At 39.6% G+C, this 25,748-nt stretch overlaps 2 protein-coding genes across 6 annotated transcripts in view; one reads left to right on the top strand and one right to left on the bottom strand.

Annotated features, from left to right (window-relative positions):
• The first annotated feature begins 3,138 nt into the window (after positions 1 to 3,138).
• Positions 3,139 to 8,338, top strand: LOC136115249 (granzyme A). Its single transcript, XM_065861251.2, has 5 exons — positions 3,139 to 3,213; positions 3,920 to 4,067; positions 5,728 to 5,866; positions 6,519 to 6,791; positions 7,563 to 8,338. Exons 1-5 carry the CDS (start codon positions 3,153 to 3,155, stop codon positions 7,722 to 7,724), a joined length of 783 nt encoding a protein of 260 aa, XP_065717323.1. The 5' UTR covers positions 3,139 to 3,152; the 3' UTR covers positions 7,725 to 8,338.
• Positions 8,339 to 8,848: 510 nt separating this feature from the next.
• Positions 8,849 to 25,748, bottom strand: part of CDC20B (cell division cycle 20B) — a 40,326-nt gene continuing 23,426 nt past the window's right edge. For 4 of the 5 annotated variants that reach the window (XM_071801852.1, XM_071801851.1, XM_065860922.2 and 1 more), the window contains exons 7-12: positions 22,977 to 23,173; positions 22,013 to 22,107; positions 19,001 to 19,229; positions 17,743 to 17,868; positions 16,903 to 17,020; positions 8,849 to 13,343 (exon numbers count right to left, since the gene is read on the bottom strand). In XM_071801852.1, the coding sequence (XP_071657953.1) occupies positions 13,204 to 13,343; positions 16,903 to 17,020; positions 17,743 to 17,868; positions 19,001 to 19,229; positions 22,013 to 22,107; positions 22,977 to 23,173 (905 nt within the window). In that variant the 3' untranslated portion in view covers positions 8,849 to 13,203. The remainder of the gene's footprint in view (positions 13,344 to 16,902; positions 17,021 to 17,742; positions 17,869 to 19,000; positions 19,230 to 22,012; positions 22,108 to 22,976; positions 23,174 to 25,748) is intronic. The other variant, XM_071801854.1, reaches the window with a different exon arrangement.

Here is a 25,748-nt window from a genome sequence, read left to right as displayed (position 1 = left end):
TGTACTGCCCAGCTAACATTTTCAGTTGAAAGACTGAAAAAGATTAATATATTAATTTTATCAGAGCCACTGAGAATTGGCAGGCATCTGTTGTCTGATAAGCTTAGGAATGCCTGACACAAAACAGAAGCTACACAGCTGGAGGGCAGAGCAATCAGTATTTTCTTAGCAATAGATTTTCAGGGTGCAGAATTCAAATTAAGAAAACCCTGAAGTGTGCAAGTGTCAAATGCAAACAAAATATGCAATCAGTGGTCACAAGAAGAAGGTAAAAAAACCTAGTGGTGGGAGAGGCATTTCTGTACTGCAAACCTCTGTGTCTACACCCATGTTTTGCACATGTTGCTGGTAAACCACTACAAAAAACCCAGCATGTCCTTGTGTGAAGAACTTAAAAAAACTGCTATTGTCTGAAGTATCTTTAGAAAGAATCAGAAATTTTTCATGTCCAGTATAGTTAGCTTTTATTTTTATTCAAGAGCTAGAAAACAGTAGCTATCCAGATTGTTGAATGAGATTACAGCATTGAAATGCTTATTTCTGTGGCAGAATCTTACTAGTTATAACCTAGTTTGAAAACATTTACATGATGAAACACAGTGTAACACACTTTATATTTCAGAAGACTCTTCCCAAGCTCTCTTAAATGAAAATACATGATGCTTTGAAATCATCAGCTCAGGCACTGCCTGGGCAGGGCTGTATGGAGCTGAGAGTGATCTGCTGGCCCACAGGAAGTGTCCTCAAAGGAAAAGAATAGAAATAGCAGTTGGGTAGACTTGTCGTTCTTTTACTCAGGTAGTGACTTCTGCTGGGAGACTGGCTCTGCCTCATGGGCACTGTGGAGAAAAGGATGGAGCATTCTGCTTACATGTGTCAGTGACCAGTTGCTTACACAGCAGACAGCTAATAAAATAATTTCACAATGCACTCAAATTGAGAAGGAAATTTTTTTGAGGATTCCCTTTACAAGCAAAAGTCCAATAAAACCTAAACTTGACCATAAATTAACTTACTGCCACAACAAAAGGAGCCCAGCCAACTTGTTGCACATCCTAAAATTTGATGTCAGTTTTTCAGCCTCATCTGTGTGAGTTATAAGCTGAAGACTCTGACAAAAGCATTTGGGTAGAAAACTAGAGGCTGATTTGTGTATATCAAATTGATCTTTAATACCTGTGCAATCAACCTAAGGACTATGTGATAGCCAGAGCTGTTGCTCAGAAAAAGCTTGCAAAGAAAGCAATCAGTTGTTATCAAACAGTATTTTAGACTGCACATTCCTAATTCTAATTATCAATCTAAAAGGGATCTCTGAGGATTAGAGGGGATTTTTTAAAAGGCACGCGTATGCTAATACCTATGGAGTTACAGAAAGATATCTTTAGAAGTAAGTAGGATTTAGAAGTAAATAGGACTGCATTTAGTAATTGAAAAACAAATACAAACAGGCTATGGAAGATTTAGCTTTAGATGGTAGGCATAGATTTATCTTAGTTGCCTGGAAAACATCTAGGAACATTTGCTCATGTTTTATTCTGTGTCTCCCAAAAAGGTTTTCCTTGAAAACAGATCAGGCAAACATAGGATGACACATATCAAACCTCTTTTCACTAGACATGGCACCCCATATAGGAATATTCAAGGATGAATCATTGTAGCACTAGGAGTTTAAGCAAGTCTCAGTATACAGGATTTTGGCTTGCAAGTGCTCATCCTGATCATGTTTGTTCATAGTCCAGAGAGGAAACAGCTTCAATATGGCAAGACTGCTAATTAAAATGTCATAAAATCAGACTTTGGAAACTATTTATAAGTGAAAAATGAAAGAACAGTACCTGTGATACCTGGTGATACTGTGTTGAGGAGAACACTGGATAAAAAGAACCCCAGGGCTACAAACTGGTGATAGTTACAGTGGATATACAGGTAGCAAGGAGAAAAATGAAAGAAAATTCAGAGCTGGGCGTAGTTTTGCAGTGCATGGAGCTGTCACCATGCCACATAGGTGACGGTGCCTCTGATGAGCCACAGCAATTCCAAAGACCTCTGCTATCTCCAAAAATAGCTCCATATCTGCCTTATTCAGAGAAATCACCAACAATCACCCTCTGTCCCAAAAGGGAGGGCAATGGCAAATATCAGCCAGCTGTCTGTCCAAGGTCTTCTACAGGTAAAACTCCCGTCAGGCTGGGCCAACTGAGCTCAAAGATGTGACACAGCCAGAACACAGAAGCTGTCTGCAGGCTGACCACAGTAGGGCTCAAGTCTTCAAGAAACTTTTGAGGCTGTGTGGCAGTTACACTTCTGTGAATGTACCTAGTTAGTTAATAGAATATTTGATATTGCAAATTATTTAATATTGATGGAAGTTATTTCTATTATTTAGGCATACATTTGGAAGTGAGGAACTGTGCCTTTACAAGGCACTAATAAGATTAATTCAGTTTTCAGGACTCAATTTAGCTGCCTAAAACCAGGCATTCAGTGACATTTGAGATACCCTGGGTTTCCTAGATGTTATGGCAAACCTGATATAACATCTACAACTTATGGCCTTCTGCACCAGGAAGCAGACCTCAGACACCTTAAGACATTTTAAATGGCATTATACCCTTAACTCTAGGTCACTAAACCATACTCAGTGCTATATGGGTGCTCAGCCAGTGCAGATTTCAGATGCTGAAAGGAGCAAACATCAGTTGCCTTCGTCCTGAGGAGCTCCTGAACAGCACAGATAACTCTCTAATGGGGAATGGGCTGGGATTAATCTCTGACCTGGCAGCCACCTGGAATGTACAGAATGAAACTATAATGTCTTCATGTGGACAACTGAATCAAGTCTAAATTTATGTGAGCTGAGTCCCCTGTGTGACTGGACACACAGTAGCTTGCAAGGAAGGTTTCAGCCCAGTACTCCCATATTAGCTCTCTGCAAATGCTACAGAGAGAATACGAAGCGGGGGCAGATCCTGTCTTCACACCACAATAGATGATGAAATTTCTCACTAACACCTCTGCTGTAAGCTACATTGTCAGGGAGGTTTTTTTGCCTTTGTCAAATATCCTTAAGAGGAAATACAGAACCCACATCCTTTTCACTTAGATATATATATTAAACAGTGAACAAGGGTGAACACCAGACACAAATCATGGGAGCTCTCCTCACTTTGTCCACCTCTGCTGCTGTCATTCTCTTGGTAATTCGTGGAGGTAAGTGCCCAGTTCGATTTTCTTGAAGGTAAATGCTGTCATACAGAGCTTCAGTTAAGCCTAAATGTATTAATGTAATTAAAGTAGTCACAACTACTTGTATTCTTATTATCAGCTCTTTTCCACTGTCTGCATGTGTTTGATCTTCTGTACAAACAGAATAATTTCTGAATGGGCAGTATGAATTAAAGCTGCACAGAGGACAGGCTATTTGGAAGAATTCTGAGGAATTAACATAATGATTATCTGACCTTTCTCTCTAGAGGCATACACATATATTAATCTCTTGATTTCCTGTTTTTCTGAAAAACAGGTTCATGTAATGCAATTTATCAAATAGCCCAGTTTTCAGGTGTCTGTGTAAGTCACATATTGTACAACATTTATCACATAGGAGATCTAAGGTTGTTACTTATAATGAAAGCTAAGAAATTAACCATAGCAGCAAACATCAGGAGAATAAATCTGTGCAAGAGCCACAATACTTTGGTGTTTTTGTCAAATCTTACTCCACAGACCTAATTTGGGTCCCATTGAGACCTACAGAAGAAGTACAGCTGGGCAACTCTAAAAGTCAACCCTGATGAACAGCATTATGTGTCTGTTTACTTTGCAATTACATTAACTATTTTTTCTAAGAGAATCTGAGTGTTTTATAGTACTTGTTAGCCCAGTATTGTGTATTGTGCCTTATTTTTATTTTTAGGTTTGTGTGTGGATATCATTGGAGGAAATGAAGTAGCACCACACTCAAGGCCATTTATGGCCCTAATCAGCGAAAAAAATGGAAAACCTATTTGTGGAGGAGTTTTGATCAAGGAAAACTGGGTGTTAACAGCTGCCCACTGTAAAGTGTAAGTTCTTATTCTGATCCAGAGATTGTCCTTCATGAGTATCTGGTGTATTTGTTCAAGAAGTAAAGTTAATATCCCTGGTGGTTTTGTGCATTTAGTATGACCATGATCATGTTCTGATTGCTGTGTTTTATAATTTATATTGACAAATGTAATTCAGTGACTAAAAAATAATATAAAAAGGTATATCGATCTTCACTCTTTTTGAAGAGATATTTTACAAGCTTCTAGCTGCATGCAAGCATGGAATAGCAACACTGAAGTACTGAATTTCGGGGTAAGGTTTATCCCTGTTTTCTCAGACAACTGTACTGGCCAGTCTAAATAGCTTCTCAGAAAACAGAAATAAATTCTTGCCATTTTATTCTGTAAAGATATGCAGTTCACCACAGAAAGAGACAGCATGCAGTTATACAGGGGAAAAAATCCCCTAGACAGATGACAGGAGACACTGAGAGATCTCTGCTCTGCTGGATATGTTGGCTTGTCAGCCAGCCTTTCTTCTTCCTGTCTGACCCAACATGCAAAGGGCTATTTGGCCCCACAGAGTGCCCCATCAAGGCAAGATGTGAGGTTTAAATGACACATTCCACCCCCTGCCTTTTGGGGCAGACTGGAGCTGCTGTGGAGCCAGACCTCACACAAGCTCTGTCAGCGGCCTGCCCGGGACCAGTGATTCACTGGACTCTGCAGTCATCAGAGAAGCGTATCCATCTCTCCCGCCCCTTCTGTCCAAACAGGGAAATGTATGGAACCTACTACAAAGGGAGCATAGGGCCCAAAAGCTGTCATATTAACGTAAAGAGTGTTTCCAAGTAGGACTGAATTTAAGAGAAAATACAATAAATAATTAACCTAATGATACTCAGACAACAGTCAGACAGCTCTTAACAGCTGAAGGAAAGGAGCAACCACTTCCTCAGGGCTGTGTTTGCTGCAGCAAGACACAAATGAGGGCCAACCTACACATCTGCTCAAACAATATTCTCCCATTCAGCTGCAACGTACGTTGTTCTCCCACAAACAGCTGTAACCATGGTCTGACACAAAGGTCTCCTTGGACTGCCTGACCAATGACTGCTAGACTCCTGGTTTCTGTATCAGTGAGCCCAGAGGCACAACTCTGTACCACTTCAGTATCTAGTAAGCACATGAAGTCGCAGAAGGAGTTAGAGAAAGGGAATGAGCTATGTCTCACATAGACTTGGAAAACACTGTTGAAATGGTGTTAGGACAAAGCAATGGTACAATTCAGTGCAGTCATGATGATCTCTGAACTAACAGCACTGTCAGCTATTCCCCCAAATTTTCAGCACAAATTGCAGACGGCAGAGTTGATGAGACCACTAGCAACAGCAAAGTCACGCTTCATTCAATTCCCAAAGGGAAACAACAGGGGTAGGTTCAGAGTCAAGTACCTGAACCATGTCTGTGCTTCTGGGAAGCTGAAAATAGGATCGCGTGAATTCTCATTCACTGAGTCAATTTTTTTTAACTACTTGCAAAAACAGGGTAATCCTTCATATTTTTTTAAATTACTGTTGCTTTTCAGGCACAAGAAAAGAGATGTAGCAGCTGGACCTTACAGCACCACATTTAACAGCAAAGAATTATGGAGTTACAGCAAGTGAATCCCTCTAACCATGCTGTTTCTTCTCAGGAAACGAGGCAAAGTTATCCTTGGAGTTCATTCATGGACAGCAAGAGAGAGAGAAAAACAGGATTTTCGGATTACAAAACAAATTCGCCACCCATGCTACTGTTCCAGCTGTAAGGAAAACGACATTATGCTGGTGCAGGTATAGACTTACACATCACTTACAGAATATGCATCTCTTATGATGTACCAGCTTCTTCCTTCTTGTGAGGGTTATGAGGTTTCTGGTGCGATATAGTCTGGTCTGCTAATCCAGCAGACTGGGGAACTGGCAATGCACTGAGATATAGGGCAATCAACAGTTCCTATAATGCATGCCAATGCTAGAAGCAGAAAAATTCTGGAGCTTGACCAAGATATTTCAGTTTCTGGCTTTTCAGTGAAAGAATAAAGATTGTCCACAGAAAGAAGTGTATTTTGCACATGGAAATAATTTGTATAAAAACCCTAATGTCCTGTCTGAAAAACAGTTCTAATTGAAAATTTCCAACTTCTCTGATTCTCAATTTTGCCAGCTTCAATGATTAGTGTTAGTTTCTCCTACCAACGGTCTGAGAGCCAGAGAAGTAAAATAAGGTATTTTTTTAGAGCTAGCATTTCAGCAGAAGTTAAATGGGTATTCATGAGACAAAGAATACTCATTTTCCTCATTCTTACATTGATTACATAAATCCTGTCACAAAGAACCGAGGCATCTCCAAAAGGGGTTTCAGTAATTCCACGCTACCATAATGAAAAAGATGCAATGGTTAACACACATGTCCCAAAATAACTGTTTTCCATATCTTCTACAGCTTCAGAAAAGAGCAAAGCTTAATAAAGCTGTGCAAGTCATTCCCCTGCCTACCTCAGATGACGATCCCAAGCCAGGAACAATCTGCACAGTAACAGGATGGGGACAAACTCAAAATCATGTGAGAAAGCTTTCTGATACCCTGAGGGAGGTTAACATCACTGTCATCAGCAGGCACATCTGCAACGATGACAAACATTATAAAAACAACCCTGTTATAACAGACAACATGATATGCGCAGGGGCTAAGGAAGGAGGAAAGGACTCATGTTCTGTAAGTACATTTACTGTTTGTATCCACATAGATTATATTAGAAATATAAAGTACTAACTTTTACATAATCATAATTTCTGCTTCACTTCAGTTCAATTAAGAATTTTATTAAAAATGAGTGAATTTACCAAGGCTTCTTTCTCTAAGCCTTAAAATCAAATCTTCTTATTGATAAATTCACCTTCACAGATTTCTGGATATTGTGGTTTTATGAAAGAATGGCAGATGGCTATTCTCTTCTTCAATAAAATACTTTTAATGAAAAAATCCCCACAAAATACGTTATGAGCCCATACTGAAGCAGCTAACTGCCATGGCACAACTTCTCTGATGTCAAAAGGCTTTCAACCAGGTTTTGTTGACAAAAACCATTTTGACTGGGCCACAAGTCAAACACACAACTGTGTAACAACTACCGTGTTTTAAAATATTTAAATATTTAATTGACAAAATTACAAAAAAGGTACCAATTTCTAGAAACTTTGTGCTTTTCAAGAGGAAAGTTTCCAGCTTTTTCTTTTCATATGCAAAAAGACTAGCTATTCCTTAGCACTGACCTAGATTCATTCGCCATTACTCCCACTTAAAAGCTCAGTTTGAAGTCTTTTGCTAACAAAAATCTTACCTTCCAAGGAGGAAAAAAAAAAAAGATAAATCCACAACAGCACTATCTACATTTTTATTTCCTCCATACGACTGGTGCAAATTTTATTTTAAAGAAGCATTTTTTAGCTTTTGAAAATTTGAATTACATTTTTTCCCTTTTTCCAGGGGGATTCTGGCGGACCTTTGAGATGCAATAATGTGATAAGAGGCATCACTTCTTTTGGGAAGTCAAACAACTGTGGTGCTCGTGATGGCCCTGGGGTCTACACCCGACTCACGAAACAATATCTCCAGTGGATTAGGAAAACCATAGGGGGAGCCGAATAGATTGGTTTTTGACCAAGTGATCTCCTGCTTTGTGCTTGTGTAAGAATATCTAGTACTGAAATACACTTTTAAAAAATAGCTTCATTATGCTGGTGAAGAGGTATTCCCACAGAGGTATTCCCACGCTGAATTTTAGCATCTTGATTTCCTTATAAATGAAAGTACAGAAGCCTGTTCGCAGGACAGATGTGCTCTTAACAGAGCCAGAACACAGTGCTCTGCTACAACAGCATTTGTAGCTTATACTCTCAGCCGTGTGGTCATTTGACAGGTACACGTTGCTCAGGCTTCCACCATTCTCGCATTGCACGTTTGGTCTGAGCTCTAGATGGAAGAGTATTTCTGACCAAGAATCCAATCCTGCTGTTTGTATCCTCATAGCATGCTGCAGTCTTCTCTATTTGGACTTCTGCAAATAACCCCAAAAGCCATTGAGATGCCAGGTAGAACTCCAGACACCTGAACAACTTGGTAGTTTCTCTGCAGCAGAGCTCCTGATTTCACAGGTGTAGGGGACTGCTAAGCTTCAGAAAATTTTCAGCAACTGCATTTGATTGTGGGACATAAGCGTGCATTTCCTACCTATCTTGTATCTGAAACCTCTAGATTTCATCCCGCTATGTACTTTGCATTCAATAAAGGAATGGCAATAAAAATCTGCTGTTTGCAGCTGTTGATTTATGTGGAAAGCTCTATCTGTTGCAGTACAGATAGTTTGTGTATGTGTTTTGGATACGCAACATATTTGCAGAACGCACAAAGATCAGCAACATAATGCTAAAAAAAACAGCTGAAAGCCCATCCTCCAGAGAAATGACACAAAGTGTCTCAGCTGGAGTATCAGTATGATAAAGCACTATTCATAACATAATCTGAGTTTTATTATGCTATTACTGCTGTTTCAGATATGCAGTGAAATTTTTAAGCGCTCCAAGAATCACTTGTCAAACAGCAAACAGACCTATTGTGAAAAATGCTTATGCCCATCTCTGTATTAACATTCTTGGGTGCTTTCTAATGCCATGAACACCTCGAAAAGGGCTTGGTTTCATTTTGTGCTGCTTTGGGGTTTCTTTACTTGGAAGCAGGCATTATCTGAGAGAAAACAGACAGCATTCAAAGGGTAGAGAAGTACTGATTTTAATTAACCATGATTGCTCACTTCATCATGAGCAATTAAACATCACTTATAAACACTATATGGGAAAATACAGATTCAAACTTTTTTACACAACTGTTTTCACCTGTTCTTGTTGAGAAGAAACAGATTTTTCACAAAGGGAAAATGGTGAAGGAAGGAGAAAGTCTAAATTACAGGGATCTTTACTGAAAGTTTTGAGGCTGAACATATTCCTTTGTGCTTTCTGTCCATTACAAACATTACACAGTCTGAGCTTTTCGTATTCCTTATTATTTTTCCTAAAATGTTTGTTCTGACTCTCGGGCTGAAAACACAAACAAGCACACAACCACGAAGGCTCATACAAGCACAGGGGCAAAGCAGCAGCAGACAGAATTCCCAGCCAAGTACGACTGCATCAGTGAAACTGAGAGAAGAATTTGGCCCACTGACTGTTCCTGACATCCAAAGTGGTGACTTCAATTCCGTCATAACAGAATCATAAAACAAGTACAGATTTCTTGTGTTCTTGCAAAGCACCAAACCCTTGCTTTGGAAAGAACTGATTCTAAAAACCTTCAGAAAACAAATATATCCTTATCAGTCTAGTGAAAAATCTGTAGCTGACCTTCCAGATAACTGATCACCTAGGGTTATTTCGTTCATCCTATACACCAGTCTTACCTAATTTCTTTCCCCTTTGCCCATTTTTTCACTGTCCGTCTTTCAGCCTGATACGGTATTTTTTTTTCATGCTACTGCCTCCTCTTTGGTCTGCTTCTTCCTCTTCCCAGGAAGTCACAGGCAGCACCCTTGTCAGTGGAAAATTCCACTCAAAACCTATCATTCAGTACTTCTGCATTTTTCAGACATTACTTCTGATCCAAGTGGGGTCAGAAGGAAGGAGAGGTTCTGACAATGGAGAAGTTTACAACGCACGAAGAAATGTGCAAGAAAAAACATGCACCCTTCCTCCTCTAGCTTGAAATTTAGGATCTACCTCAAAATACTTTAAAAACTTAATTTTTCACATGAGTGTTAGTTACTGAATTGTGCAAAATGAGCCAATGGAATTGGACTTACATGGTAAACAAAATATTCAAGCCCCTGTCACCAATGTCAGTGGTGGAAAGCTGAGGAAAAATGCAGAAGCAAGAAGATGGAAATGAGTTTTCATCTAGGCTGGGACTTTCTCTGACCAAGAGGCATGATCCCATTCCCAGTATAGCTCTACCACTATGGGATGGAGCCCATGCAAGTTTAGGTACTAGCTGAGACAAATGTTATGATCATTCTATGTAATTTTGACAACCAGAATGTAACAATTTCTTCTCATTGTGAGTATATCAGATACTTGGGGGAAATGAACAGGTACAAACTGCATTACATAAACTAATGAAACATTTAGGTAGGCAGCATCAAGTCAGACCACATGGTGGCTGAAGAACAGGAGACTGTGTGATAGTGACTATTTACTGCATTTATGTGCAGAAACAAAAGGATTCCCTAGCCTGAGTTCCTTTAATCCATTTTGTTGCATTACAATCACTTTGTCATACTGGTATACCTGGGAAGTCAAGTGCCCTGAAAGAGTAATGATTTTTTTTCTGCTATAAAAATTATTTTTGTCCTGAAGTTTTGGATTCGTTGTGTTATACAGTCCTTGACCTTGGACAGGACTGTGGGCATGATGGTCTGAGTTCAGGCAACTTAAATTTTACTTAATCCCTTGTGTCACCCCTGGAGACTCAGCCTTTATTGCATACAGACCTCAGGTGCAAAACAAGCCTACCTCTCAGAAATGGGTTCCGATTTCTGTCTCAGTCTGGGACTGAATGATATACCAGGTACATTACAGGCAATGAGCTAAAAATATGCCATATTCTACAGGGACGAAGTCAGGATTTCACATTTTGCCCAAGACTTAACATGTTTGCACTGGCAGAATAAGGCAGCTATGAAACAAGAATGATCTGCTTTCAGAAACTGGACACTCTACACCTATCAGCACTCAGCAACATTACCTGCAAAAGACTGATGAAGCAGAATCATGCTGCCTACTCAAGTTCTCAAATTCCTATTACAGAAAGATAGATATTTGCCATGTGAAAGAAACTGAAAGTAATGGAACCTGTCTAGAAAAGAAGCACATGCAGAAAAGGCACTCCAGTATACATTTAATTTCACTGCAGATTAGTCAAAGTGTGGAATTTAAATGCATGTTTACTCAGACATGTTCCCAGAACAGTGCTATATGTCACACATACAAGATTCTCCTTTATTTATAGGCTAATGGTTAGTTCTACAGAAATCAGGGAGTTCTTCCAGTTTGAGATATCATGTTAAGTACTTCTGAGGCAGCTTAGCTTGACCACTTAACAATGAAAAATCATTATCTAAGACATGAGCACTTCTCAGTCTGAAAGAAACATATTTTCTTATTTTGACAGTTGAGCATCCAACAAAATATGCTTAGCTTCAATACTGACCAGCTCCTTCCCCACCATAGTCCCTCATCCTGTGTTGTACATCTTTTTCCTGTATTGGGCAAACCAGCACTCAGGTGTCATCAAAAGAAAGCAAATTAAATTCTAGGACAATCTGAAAAACAGATGAGTAAAGAAACTAATTCCACTGCTTTTTTCCCATTCAAAAGAGAAAAAATGTTTTTAACATTTAAAAAATCTTTTGAATTATTTGAAATAGTATTTTCAACATTTAAATCTGATTCTAAATGTTGGATAAAATCTGCTGCAACAAACAAGTTCATATGATAAGACAGGCAAAGTGTAAGTTATTTCGCATTCTTAGATACAAGCTTCTTGACAGTCATTTCTCAACTGATAATCAACATTTCCATTTTCTAACCTGCTTTGTTGAAGACCACACAAGATGACATCAGAAACCAGCAGTTTAGCAGATTTATTGTAAACTAACATCTTACTAGTTAAAAAAAAGACTAGTGGTCTCAACCTTCCAGACCTAAAGTTAGCAACCACATGATTTATGAACAGCAGAAGATGAGGTTTTAAAAATTATGTGAACTAAAGACATGACAGTTTCACATTCATTTCCAGAGATATTTGCACCCCTGTCACGTCTGCTTCTCTCTTTTCATGCATTTGGTCACAGCTTAATTTTCCACGGGCTGATACTCCCCTAATCTCCCATTTTTCCCCAGCTACAGGAAATATTCTGATTAAATTTCCAGCAGAAAAAAAAATTTAAAGAAATGCAACCAATATGAGTTCCTGAGCTCACTGGGCCTTGCCTATACAAAAGACATGAGGGAATCCTTATACCCCACCTCTCCTCATTCCTCAAAATGAAAGCAAAGCTCCAAAGATGTCTGTGGATACAATACGTTTTGAATACCACTACTGAGTTGCATCTCAATAGCATCTGAAGACCAGTCCTGACATCCTTCCTTAGCTGTTGACAGTGTACACGCCTTACACAGGCAAATTTCTGCTAAAGTCCAAGAGGTTTGGTCCTTGTGAGCACTAAATAAAATTCATAAGAGGGTGACAGCTGCCAGGTTTGCTGACACCCCAAATTAAACTGGTACCCTTAAGGAATGAATGAACTAAGTGTTGTGTTTGATTCAAACAGCATGCTTCTTCGACTATGTCCATCTGGCTTACTAACCAGTTGATTATAGAATTATGTATAATAATAGAATCATTATGCAATTATTTATATTGTAAATCATTGTAAAACACAGTAGGTGGGCTTAAAGAGAGGAAACAATTCAAAATCCAACAAAGACAGTTTTCTAATAAAGCTAGTTATCATTACCACTACAAAAATAAAATCCCAATACATTGTTTATATTTAATTACAGTTATATATTTAATCTAGATCTCTATAAATGTTTACACAGATTCTGTACTATGATCTATGTGATATATAAACCAATACAGTCACCTGGACTGGTCTCTGCTGATCTTGGCCTTTGAATGATTTGAGGCAATTTACACTGACATGTGGTTCCCAATGGGGACACTAAGATGATGTAAAATTACTCACAACAACCATAGCTAAAAGCAGGATCTAAGACTTTATGCTGGCACTTGACTACAAGGTGGATTCCATCCATGCTTGATAGTTTAATGAAAATAAATATGCTGCCATTCTTCAGAGTTACAATATTTTTCCTTTAGGGTAATTAAGACAAGCTACTAAAATTTCACATGATGGATTGATGGGGAAAATTGCTTTCTCTTCACAAAATTGCACTGTCTTTTGCCATGTTTCCACTGGAAGAAACACACATTTTTTAAATTGTTGAACTGGCTAAGTATATTTAACCACTTGCTTTCAAGGAAGAGAAGTCACAGGAATGAGCTCAGATAACCATTAGAAAAAGCCTTTGCTGTTGTGCTTGCTCTCCCCAGTCTCATGGCATTTCCACAGAGAAGCTATCCCATCAGCTGCAACAGAAAAGAGTCTACTCTGATCTGGGCTCAGGGCTATATGCAGGACTCTCCCTTCGTGACCTGTAAAACAAAATACATGCCAAAAACGCAAAGATACATCACAATTCTACACTGGTTATGTCAGTTCACCACCCCAACACACAGTGTGGCTTTTTCCACTTTTACTGTAGCAGCTCACAATGTTGCGCAGGATGTGGAGCTGGCATCGTCTATATAATATTTTAACCTTAAAGAGATTAAGGCAATATTTTCTTATTAGGGACCAGGCTCTAACTGCCAGGACTGCACCACATTGAGAAGACATTTCTGTCAAAGAATAACATTGAACGTGAACTCTTGATTCTCCACTGCATTTACAACATCAGTCCAATCTGTGTTTGCTAACATGTCTCACTGCTGAGCTTTCCCATCTGGTTGCACACGCCTTGCAGACAGTTTGCAGCTGATCCAACAATCATGAGATAGTGTCTCCAGCTGCTCAGTTATTACTGTTAAGGAGATCTTTTAACAGCGAACCCACTGAATAATGTATTGGAATTGTATATTGGGTTTATCCACAGTTGTAGTAAACTTTGGGAGCCAGACACTGAAGGCCAGAAGATACCTCAGTCTCGCAGCACAAAGAATGTACAAAATTCATTAATCTGGTTATACAAGTATCTCTCTCAGCAGAAGCAACTGAATTTGAATTGAAGGGAGAGAGAATCTCATATTAAACTAAGACAGTTGAGACCTGTATTTACCTCTGCTCTCCGATATCCTCTAGCACAATGTCAATGCCAAGCAAACCAGTGAGGCTTTTAGGCACACAGGGGCATGAGAAATTAGAAGCCTTTGCACTCCTAAGTTACTGGCAATTAGCTTCTCTGGTTGGGTGAGTTACTGACAATCATACAGCTGAACTGGTCACACAAAGGAAAAAAAAAACTTCTGAGTGCATCTCATCTAAAACAGATCAGATGAACCACATCCTAAAAGGAAGCGTGAAGGTAGGCAGGAAGTCTTGGGTGACCAACTTGAATGACTGTAAACGACCTGTGTCCTCCCATCATCTGTACCCAAGCTCCCCATAAACACAATGGGGACAGCACATCACTAGTTCAAAATAATATTATGTAGATAAATATGTGAGGAACTGTAAAGCCCTCTGAAACTGTGGTACTTGTCACAATGGTACCTGCTGAAGATCCATAGGACTGTTGTAGATGGACAGTCTGCCCTAACTTTGTGAGGCTGCCACAATGACTCTCTGGAGCCACTGTGACTAAAAGCAAATATCTGCTGTCCTGGTGCTGAGTAATGTGTGTTCCACCTGAACTCAGTGATGAGAACACCACCACTACATTATTTCAGTGGAGAATAATTTTCAGGGTTTGCTCTTTCTAATGTTATTGAAGTGCACATGATATTTGTCCATATTTAAGACCCTGAGTTTACAACTTGGTGAATTCTTTACGCTGTCTCCATTCAGTGTCTGTAACAACTTTGAAGGAAGAGCTGGAGGTGCAGTCTTTGATGGAATTCAAAACTATCCACAACACTGACTGAGATCTGATTAATATTTTCAGTCAAAAATATATGAAAGGGGATAGAGAAAAATGAAAAAAGCTGAAGTTATCAATTTCCACGCTTTCTGTGTGGAGAGGGCTAGGTTTTTATTTCATCGTTTCAAGATCACATTCAGATATTTTTCAAAGCAATTACATATTTTTTTTTCTTTGTTCTATAACAACTTTTCTAAGGGGAGGACATTTACATCGAAAATTAATCTTTTTTTCTAGTAAATGACTCTAATTGTTCTATGAGAAGTATCTCAAAAATGGACTTGGTGCTATATAAAGGTTACTGTCTTTCAGCTGTTATTCTGTTCTGAATATGCCCAGTAATAGGCAATCGCCATTACTGAAGTACTCAACATTAGCTGACAGTGCTTCATTGTTAGATGAGGTCTTCAGCATTTTGCGGGAGGATTAAACAATGAGATTCAGTTATGATTTATCAGTTCATTTCTTTGGGTGTAAAACTCATGGCGCTAAGGGCATCTGAGGCTGATTTAGAACTATCTCAAAATCATTCATCACAGTATTTTTTCTGAACATATTTTGATACATTCACAATTTCTTGAAATATTCAATTACTTAGGTAAAAGGAATCTTCAGAAGAGGGAATATATCTATGTAAGAATTATCTGGCCTTTTGTTCATGAAAATCAGTTTATCTTTCAGATGAGTAAACTGAAGAGGAAACAGGATGACACATAACCCCTCTCTAGCTTCATCAAACTACCAATGCATTTGACTTATATGGTAGAAGTTTTACACCATTTGCAAGTCTCAAAGGTAAGAGTAAATCTAGGTTTCGTTTCAAAGAGTATATTCAAGACCTACAAAGATTTGAGAAACCTCAAGCTTCATTAGTTATGACCACTGGTCATGTGACTTTCCAGATCATTTCTGAGAATATCACAGGATATGACCTTAAGAGCTATACATGAATGGAGATACAGAAGGAAAAGCAGCACAGACAAGCAGCATTACACATGGATAATGCATAATCAGATGCATACATGTCTGCTGCCTTTTCTCTTCTGTCCATCTTTATTTTGACTCCCCTGTGCTTTCCTCTTATAGGCTAGTGTTGAAGCCAAGTCCCTGGTTCCACACATGTCACTGGTTCCCAGGACAGCCTCCCACTATAGCTGGAAATTAATAAACCACAAATTTAATAAATGCCTTGAAATGTAGCAATAGGGTACACAGAGTATTTGTACATATCAGCTGTTAGATTTAAAATCCAAAGCTTCTTTAGCCAAACTTTGTGGGTGTAAAAAACCAACTATACTTGTGAAATGCAACCAGTGTGCAAATAATGTGTATTTTAACTTCAGATGCTTCTGTTGGATCTCCTCAGTTAACACTTAAACAAGTAAAAGTTAATGGATAGGAGTGACAGCAAGCATCAGAAAAAAAGGAGGCTTAATAACAAGGAAAAGCTTTTTATGTGTAGTGCAGCTCTGGAGTTCCACGGACCAATACAGAGCCGCAAGCAAACTCAGCTTCCTCTGACTGCCAGCACAGTACAAGGGAAACACGCTGCACTGCGTTGCTTCACAGTCAAGTCATTCATTAAAGTGCAGAGAGCTTTGAATAACACATGGAGGTTTACTTCAAACATCAGGAGGAATTTGTTCAGTATCCTTTGCAATTCAGTATCCTGAGTAGCAAAACTAAAGAACCACATCTAGTTTGAGTTCTCCAGAAGGCGATCAGCCTAGGATATATTGGAAGCAACATGACATTAGCACACTCCGTCCATGTCTAGTAAGCCTCAGGGAGAAGTGGAAATCACATCTTGCATCTGGAATGGCCTTAGAAAGTATAGGAGAGAATCCCATCATCAAAACCAAGGAATTTTACAGGAGCAACTTATACCACCATCTTAGTAAGTCAACCTCTAATATCACATGGATCAGCACTGTGCATATGAACCATGTGTGTAGGCAGAGGGAGAATGTGTAGGCAACTGCTTTTTTAACTCTATTTTACATAAATGCAGTTGCAAAAACACACCCATTAGACAGTTAACCAAAATAGTTCAAACTATTAACTGAAATACTTGCCATAGAGTTCTGATGAATTGATAAGCATAGGATACTTCCATATTTTCATTTGATTTCCAGGAAGACCTTGTCCAGTCATCAGTTCACTGGTTTTGGGTAACCAGAGCAAGGAACAAATCTATTGCAATTTAAAATTCTGCTTTAGTTTTTAGAAAGGGTCAACATGCATCATTCAGTAGATTTGAAATGTTACCTACAATGTTTAAACAAGTTACTGAAAAATAGTCCCAGCAGAATATTTACTCATTTAGAAGGATTGTTTCATTTCTTACAACACTTAGAAGTACAGTTGCTTTATTGTTCTATCTAAATGTGATAATAGTGTAGAATATAAAACCAAAGCCCTTCAAACCCATCCTCAGCTAAGCTGTAATAGCTGTGGGAAAATCAACAGCTATGCTGCTTCACTTCAGTTGAGAATCTGTTCCTCTGTCTCCTAATATTCAAACTCCAGAGACAGATGTTTGCCCTCTGACTCTTGCACCTCTTCTCACCCCACACTCTGGGAATCTTCCCTCCCCCTCAACATTCTCTCCACACCAAGAGTGTTGGCCAAAACTACTATTGCCAATAAGGAAAATATGATGAGAACTGTCTGGCTGTCAGACCACTTCCTCTTCAATCACTTCTGTGTGAAGACACAAGTGGTGAATGGGAACAAACTGCTTCCGAGTCCAATAACACACTGCAGTGCCAAATGTAGCACACTTGCACATCCACAGAAAATCCTGCTGTTCCTCTGACCACAGAACCACCCTCAAAGTCAGTGAGAGTTTGCCAAATGAGCACAGTTATACAAGAGGAGTACAGTCTAAGTATGCAGACATTTCATCATTTCACCTGAGAATCTGTAGCTGCACTTTGGATGATTTTCTCCTGATTTATGTCCCAGACACGCAAAACCCCATCTTTCATTCCACCCCCCGTAGCAAGGATTTTGGACTGCCAAGGACACCAGTTCACAGCCTAAAGAAAAAAACAAAGCAGATATCAGAACAGACTAAGAGGTTAGCTGAAAAAAATTCTAAAAAAATTTAAAAAAATAAAAATTAAAAAAAAAAAACAGATTTTGCTTAAAGTTTAGTTGGAAAAGTGAACCGCAACAAGCACCCAGAATGTATTTTTGGATTTTTTTTAACCTACATGATCTTCCTCCATACACACGGAGCAATGCAGAATCCCAAAACTCCAAATGCTGCTTCCTTTACCATTGCTTCACAGTAGCCTACAGTGTCGCACACATGCTCATAAAATTCCAGTTTCTCTGCTTACTCCTTCACAGGCCACAGATTCACACCTCAGTACCAGAAGAACCCAGCAGGGTACAGTCTTACTGCCTAAGCCAAGCCATCACAGAAGCCTGAACAACATGACTTACGGGGTTTACAGGAGACCTGCTTGCTTCGGAGATATTTCCAGGACATCCCTAAGACCTAGACAATACCTCAAGAAAAGCTACTAAGAAATGAATTCCACCTACTTCAATGACCTCCTCTGAGCATTTAACACCAGCTCTTCAGGCCAGTCTCAGATTTTTCAGGAAGGATAAACAGCTATAAATGTCAGACTCCCCTGCCTGTTATTGCTGGTATCTGTCCTCTCTCTCACACAGACTGGGATTTCATATAGATGAAGAATCTAAGTTGTTTCTTTTCCAGTTTCTTACTTCAGATTCTTTGCTACCAGCAATGACATGAAAATATAGGCATGAAGGCAAAAAAACCTCTCATATTTAAAATAATTTCAGCAGAGAGAATTTTCCAAAATTCCAAAAATGGAAAGACCTTGTTTGTTATCATGTAAGTATTGTGCCACAAAAGCTTCCTGTGCAAAACAGAGAAGGGTGTAGATTTTATTTCAATTTGGAATTATATTTACAAAGGACTATTAATCCAGTAAAATTTTCTGATTAAAGCCCCAGCAAACTTATTTGTAACTTGGAATTAGGAGAAATGGTCTTAAAGTTAACTGCATCACAGTCAAGGGAGAGGAAACTAATAGGAATGAGTGAGATAATTTGAAAAATTCCCTAACTGTCCATACCAACGTTATTTCATGAGAGCAAATACAGAAATGCAGACGTTCCTTCTCCATATACCTTAACTGCTGAGGAATGAGGTATGGTTTTCAATGGCTGTGACTGCAATTTCACACCAGGGTCACCAGGCCAGACATTCAATATACCATCACTAGACCCACTTGCCAGCAACTGGTTGGTTAGTGACCATTTTAGGCTGCAAATGCTCTGTTTGTTTTGGCAAAGAGTCCCGACATGGTGCTGAGCAACCCGAACATCATGGTGATGAATAGATCCTAGTCGTGAACCGCTGTAGATAAAAGAAGACAGCATGGGTTTAATGTTAGAGAAGACAAGCTACGTCATCACACCGATGTGTCTTTAGTGGTTTCAGAACAACACCACATCAGGGTGAGATGTGTCTGCAGAACAACAGTATTTCAGTAAAAGGAAACAGAAAAGCACACCCTGACTGTAGAGATGGCTGTCAACAGAACAGAGCCAAGCAACTGATCAGTTCAAGCCAGGCAGAATACCTGCTCTCTCTTTTCATTTCCCTGAAGTCATACTGCATTGTATGCCACTAATCGGCACCCTGTTCAACTCTCAAGCCATTTAATGTAAACTCCTTCATGTTCTTCATGAACAATAGTTTTGCAAGGTGATTTTTCTCAAGGTCAGGTATGACTGCATGCTCAAAGAGACAGTGTAAAATTGCATAGCGAGTAACAGTGTGTTCTTTAGTTCTGTCCCATCCCTTGTCCCCTTTCTCCCTCTCACTTTCAGGCTGAAAGAAAATGTGCACAGCTTGACACTGCTGTACTAATTGCCTGTTAGGAAATGGATGCATGGTTCTACAGCCAGTCCCATCACCCTGCCAAAGGAAGAAATAAACACTCTACCTGGAATCTAAGCTACAGCTTAGCTCCTGGATATAAGCTTTACACATCCACAGCAGAGTTGAACTGAAAACATTGCAAATACCTTGCAGTGCATTTTCTTTTCCTCCCTTATAAGGATCCTACCTACACTGAATGTACGAGAAAACAGAAGAGCTTACTGCTGGAAATTCACACTTCCAACTATTCTGCTGACACTGAAAAAATCAGCAAGTTCAACATGTTTCTGGGCATCTGAGATACAGCTGTCAGACACCACTGTAATAAATTAATTTAAGGTGATAGTGACTGGAGACTTTCCTATACTGGCTCTTAAAGATTTTTCAGATGCAACTTGACTGATTTAGAAGCTCTAAAAATGCACACACAAAAGTTACTGATTGCAAGAATGATCCTATTGTGCTTGTATTATGGACTTGTCAACCTCTTCAAGTTCATAAAAGCATGAAAGATTCCAACCAAGCAGTGATCCAGTGAATATTGAGCACATCTTTATCTATGAAGATACATGGGAATATCTGCACTATATGCAAAGGCATCATCATTTGCCTCCTGAAGATTTATAGACATTCTTCCTAAATAACAAGCAAAAAATCTAACCATGAGAACCAGAATTGAATTGCCAGTGTTGGCCATACTAAGATATTCAGTAATTCTAGTGGTATGAGTGGCAATAAACAGGGCTCCTGAGAATCCTGGCTGAAAGAACATCTTTTCCACTTGCATAAAAAGAAATCAGAATTTCTTGCTTTTGATGCAGAAGATGGCATCTGTTTTGTTAAAGACAAAGAGAAGCAAACAAAATTTTTGATGGGTTAATTTATGGTACTGAAATTTATTTACAGGTCCATGATGATATGTTGTTGGTCTATTTTCAACCACTGAAATTAGTATGTAATTCCAAAGTATCAGTTCTCCAGAGTGAGGTTTGCTATAAGAACATTGCTTTCATTTTAGTAACAACGATTATTAACTCCACGTCTTTTTTTCCACTTATACAAATACTTTAACTCTGCCTTAATGTTAAAATGAACTGGTTAGTTTCAAACCTAGCAAGAGAAATAAATGTTATCTCAACCTAATCTGTCAACCATAACCGTAGTTCACAGGTTCATGCTGAATTTTATCACCATTTTTCTGTTGTTTTCACTCCTTTGGACAAGTTGAAATGCAAATTGAAACTAGTGCATAATACGGTTATGCCACTTGGCATTGGCAGGATGTTCTAGCTGCATCCTTGTAATAAACCACCCAGCACACCTACTCCAGCAACAGCATTTTCTTAACTGGTCACTCAGCTGATATACTTGTATCTCACTCCACCCAGCAGACCTAATACAACCAAAAGGCAGAGGGTCTTGTGAAATCAGAATAAAACTACCTCTGGCATTCCTATCCAGAGATACTAGTTTAATTTTGAGTTTAACAATAAAGTCATTCCACCCTTGCTATTATTTCAGCATTTAAGTAAAATGGAGGACTAACACATTATTTTAAAACCATAGAAGCGTCCATCATAAATCAGCCTCCCCTCAGTCCCTTCAAGTCTGAGTCAAAGACCTGAAACAGAAAGTGGGAGGGAAAAAAACACAAAATAATTCACTTGGTCTTTCTCATCAAGTCCGCATATTGAAATGATCCCTAAATATAAAATATTCACCAGCTAGTGTAAAATTCACCCTTAGCAAAGCAACGGTCAACCACTTCAGTCCTTCTTGGCTTGTGAATAACAATTAGCTGGCCCTCCCTTGCAAATGCACAGATAGAGAGGTGTACAACTCACACAGCTGAGTTTCACTGTGCATCTGAAAACAGAAGTAGTCTTGATATCAATGGAATAGCAGTCTAAACTACATGTCCTCTCCCTGGCACCAGGCAGGCTATGATTTTTGGAGTCCAGACCCACTGGAGACAACAAAACAACAGAGCCACAGCCTCCACGTTGTAGTGAAATTCTGCTAGCGGTGACAGCTTTCTGGCAGGAGAGTAAGAAACAGAGACTAAAGAGACAGGCTAAATCCCCTTTGGCTGCCTTCCTGCCACAAAGTAAATCTACATGTGATTTCTGAGATGGTCGATAAGTAGAGGGACATGATAAATCACCTTTAAGCAAAGCCAATGAAAACAGTTAAAACAAATGGGACATTTGTCTAAGCAAAAGCAGCAGGATTCTTTCTGGAATGACACCACTCACCTGCTCAGAATGTAACAATTCCAGCTCAGAGCTCCAACTACAGACAAGTGACCAAACATATTTCTCAACCTCTTCTTGGTTTCAATGTCCCACAGCTGCCAATCGAAAACAAACAAGAAATACAAATTTAACAACAAATAGAAAAAAAGATATTTTTTCTCTTCATTTGTTCCCAAGCAAGCCACTGCCCAGTTCTGGTTTGACAAATAGACAACCTGAAGTTCATTCATTTCACAAGTAAGACAAGAAGTATTTCCAAATTTTGGCACCTATGTCACTGATGCTGAAGTCAGACAGGATTGAAGGGAATGCACATCTCTGAGTTTAAGGCTATTTATTTACATGTCAGTATTTGGAAGTCCACACTTGAAAGCACTGGTCTTCAGTACCTTCACATTGCTGACTCAGGACTGCAGCAGGTAGGTCCCCATATTGTATAGCATCTCAGTCAAAGCCCCGTAAAAATCTCTTGATAATAGGATTGTCCTACAACAGCAGGCTGAGAGGTGTGTATATAATCAGACTGAAGTAAAATTCTTTTGTGTGAATCCATAAGGAGAGTTTTGGCTTGAGTTCTCAGGCATTGGTCACTACAGTAATCTTAGCAAGAGAGATACAAGAAAAAACACCCTGTGCTGAGTAAAACAATCTAATGAAAGAGTTCCTATTGCTAGTGGGGAAAAAAAAATCTGATTGTCTCTGGACAACTGGATCATTAATTCAGTCATCAGCTTTCTAGTAGCTTGAGAGGCTCCATAACATATAGATAACACTGGATATCACTAAGCCATCCAGTAAGTTGCAGTGTGATACAGGCAAGTGCTATATATTGTCTCCAGCAGAGTTGTTCGCTAGTTTAGACTATCTTTTTCATTTGTTTCCTTAAAAAGAGATCAGCATCAATTTGTCTTGTGGCCACTTTAGCTGAAAATGGAGAAAGACAAAAAAGTAAATTATCTAGTACTTGCACTTCTCCATCACTGGTGCCAACTGCAAGGCAAGTTCCTTCTTTTATCCAAGCCAGAGATGAAATGTACTTGGAACTGGAATTCAAACCAATGCTTTCAATGGCTTGAAGAGTTTCTCCATTCCAGATGTGTGCAGCAGGTCCTACAGCAACAGCAATGAGATTTTCAAGGCTCCAGTCCAGTATGTTTAGATCTAGAAGAAAGCTACTAAAAATTACTGCAAAAAAGTTGTAAGTTATAGGATGGGGTGAGCGGAAATATGGTTTGGGGGAGAGAGGCTTTTTTTTTTTTAATAGCTATGGGAAAACTTTAAGGGAATGCTTCTATGAAACCATTACTAGCAAGTATTCCTCCTACATGAAGGAGAGTATCTCAAACAAGCCAAGGTCTTCACAAAGCTAATCTCTACAAACTGTTTGGTTTGCACAGCAGGATTTGACTTACAACTTCCCCACTGGAATTTTTTAGTCTATAACCCTGCATTTTGGATTGCCAACTCACTCAATTTCTGCCACCACAAATTAGGCTTCTCCACCACTACAGTTCCAAAAACACCCTTGTTCGAAGGTAATTCATGTTACTGAGAAAGACATAGGAGAGTCTATACAGTACAGTCGTCTTACATCCTCAGGTTAATGATAACATTTACCCTGCACATGATAAGAAAAAAAATGCAGAAAGGAACTAGCGAAATTCGGTGCTCCTTCACTTCAGAGCTTGCTCAGGAAGTGTATGATCAAAATACTGTTTCCACTGGCCTGATGCTGGGTGCATTGGACTTTCAGATCCTGGCAAAGCAAGTCACTACAATGATTAGCCTCAGATCAGCCTACTATGTCAGGCAGGCCAGAAGAAGTTGGTATGTAACATTAAATACGAACCTAGAACACTCTCCCATGTCAAGTCCTCAGCTGTGCATTTAGGGCAGCTTAAGTGTAATTTTGTCTGATCCATGAAGCATTGTTTGAAGACTGTTACCACAGACCAAGGTCTGACATCATATTTCAGTAACTAAGATCACTCTGAAAAATAGCTAAAACTGTCAGTCAGCTGTTTGACTACAGTCCTGGCTGTTGCATCTATAACTTCGTATTAAGACATCAGTTTGAAAGACTTCTGTTAGTACTGTTAGACTTGGGACGTACCTAAGTACACAAAACATACAAATAAACCTTTGTCCTGTTCATAGATATATATATGAACACTTGCAAGGATATGTTGGAAAAGACTTCACAGGGATGATTACAACACTTGCAATTAGAGAGCTGCTTGTTAATCTTGCGAAGCATTAAAATATGTATTTGCTGTTGTAGACCAGAGATCCACATGGGCTCATGTGTAACTTGTGCATGTTAAATTTTTGCCTGTGCACCACCAAAGACATAAGTGAGAATTTAGTTCAGAAGGTTATCTATCATCCAGACCAGACAAGGTCACCAGCATCTCTGAAAACACAAGATTTCAAAGTCTGCACAATAAAGTTGCTGCTGTATTGACTGGCTGCTAGATATCCAAGGCTGATAGCTGAAAGATTTAACTTAATTAAGCAGAGGTAAGTATCACAGTATCACAGTATGTTTGGGATTGGAAGGGACATCAAAAGATCATCTAGTCCAATCCCCCTGCTGGAGCAGGAACACCTAGATGAGGTCGCACAGGAACATGTGTCCAGGAGGGTTTTGAATGTCTCCAGAGTAGGAGACTCCACAACCTCCCCGGGCAGCCTGTTCCAGTGCTCTGTCACCCTCACTGAGAAGAAGTTTTTTCTCTAATTTAAGTGGAACCTCGTGTATTCCAGCTTGATCCCATTACCCCTTGTCCTATCATTGTTTGCCACTGAGAAGAGCCTGGCTCCATCCTCGTGACACTCACCCTTTATATATTTATAAACATTAACAAGGTCACCCCTCAGTCTCCTCTTCTCCAAACTAAAGAGCCCCAGCTCCCTCAGCCTTTCTTCATAAGGGAGATGCTCCACGCCCTTCATCATCTTGGTTGCCCTGCACTGGACTCTCTCCAGCAGTTCCCTGTCCTTCTTGAACTGAGGGGCCCAGAACTGGACACAATATTCCAGATGGGGTCTCACCAGGGCAGAGTAGAGGGGAAGGAGAACCTCTCTCGACCTACTAACCACCCCCCTTCTAATACACCCAAGGATGCCATTGGCCTTCCTGGCCACAAGGGCATAGTGCTGGCTCATGGTCATCCTGCTCTCCACCAGGACTCCCAGGTCCCTTTCCCCTGCACTGCTCTCTAATATGTAATTTCCCAACCTATACTGGAACCTGGGGTTGTTCCTGCCCAGATGCAGGACTCTACACTTTCCCTTGTTAAATTTCATCAGGTTATTCCCCGCCAAACTCTCCAGCCTGTCCAGGTCCCACTGGACAGCAGCACAGCCTTCTGGCGTGTCAGCCACTCCTCCCAGCTTAGTGTCATCAGCAAACTTGCTGATAGTACACTCAATTCCCTCGTCTAAATCATTAATGAATATATTGAATAATACTGGCCCCAGTACTGACCCCTCTGAGGCACTCCACTAGATACTGGCCTCCAGCTACACTTGGCACCATGGACTACCACTCTCTGGTTTCTCTCCTTAAGCCAGTTTGCAACTCACCTCACTACTCTATTGTCTAGACCACATCTCCTCAACTTAGCTGTGAGAATGCTGTGGGAAACTGTGTTAAATGTTTTACTCAAGTCAAGGTAGACCACATTCACCGCTCTGCCATCATCCATCCACCTTGTCACGTTCTCATAAAAGG

This window comes from Patagioenas fasciata, chromosome Z (genome assembly GCF_037038585.1).
Source record: "Patagioenas fasciata isolate bPatFas1 chromosome Z, bPatFas1.hap1, whole genome shotgun sequence".
NCBI lineage: Eukaryota > Metazoa > Chordata > Aves > Columbiformes > Columbidae > Patagioenas > Patagioenas fasciata.
The sequence above is the reverse complement of the archived record's forward strand: the minus strand, read 5'-3'. Positions and strand labels throughout refer to the sequence as shown.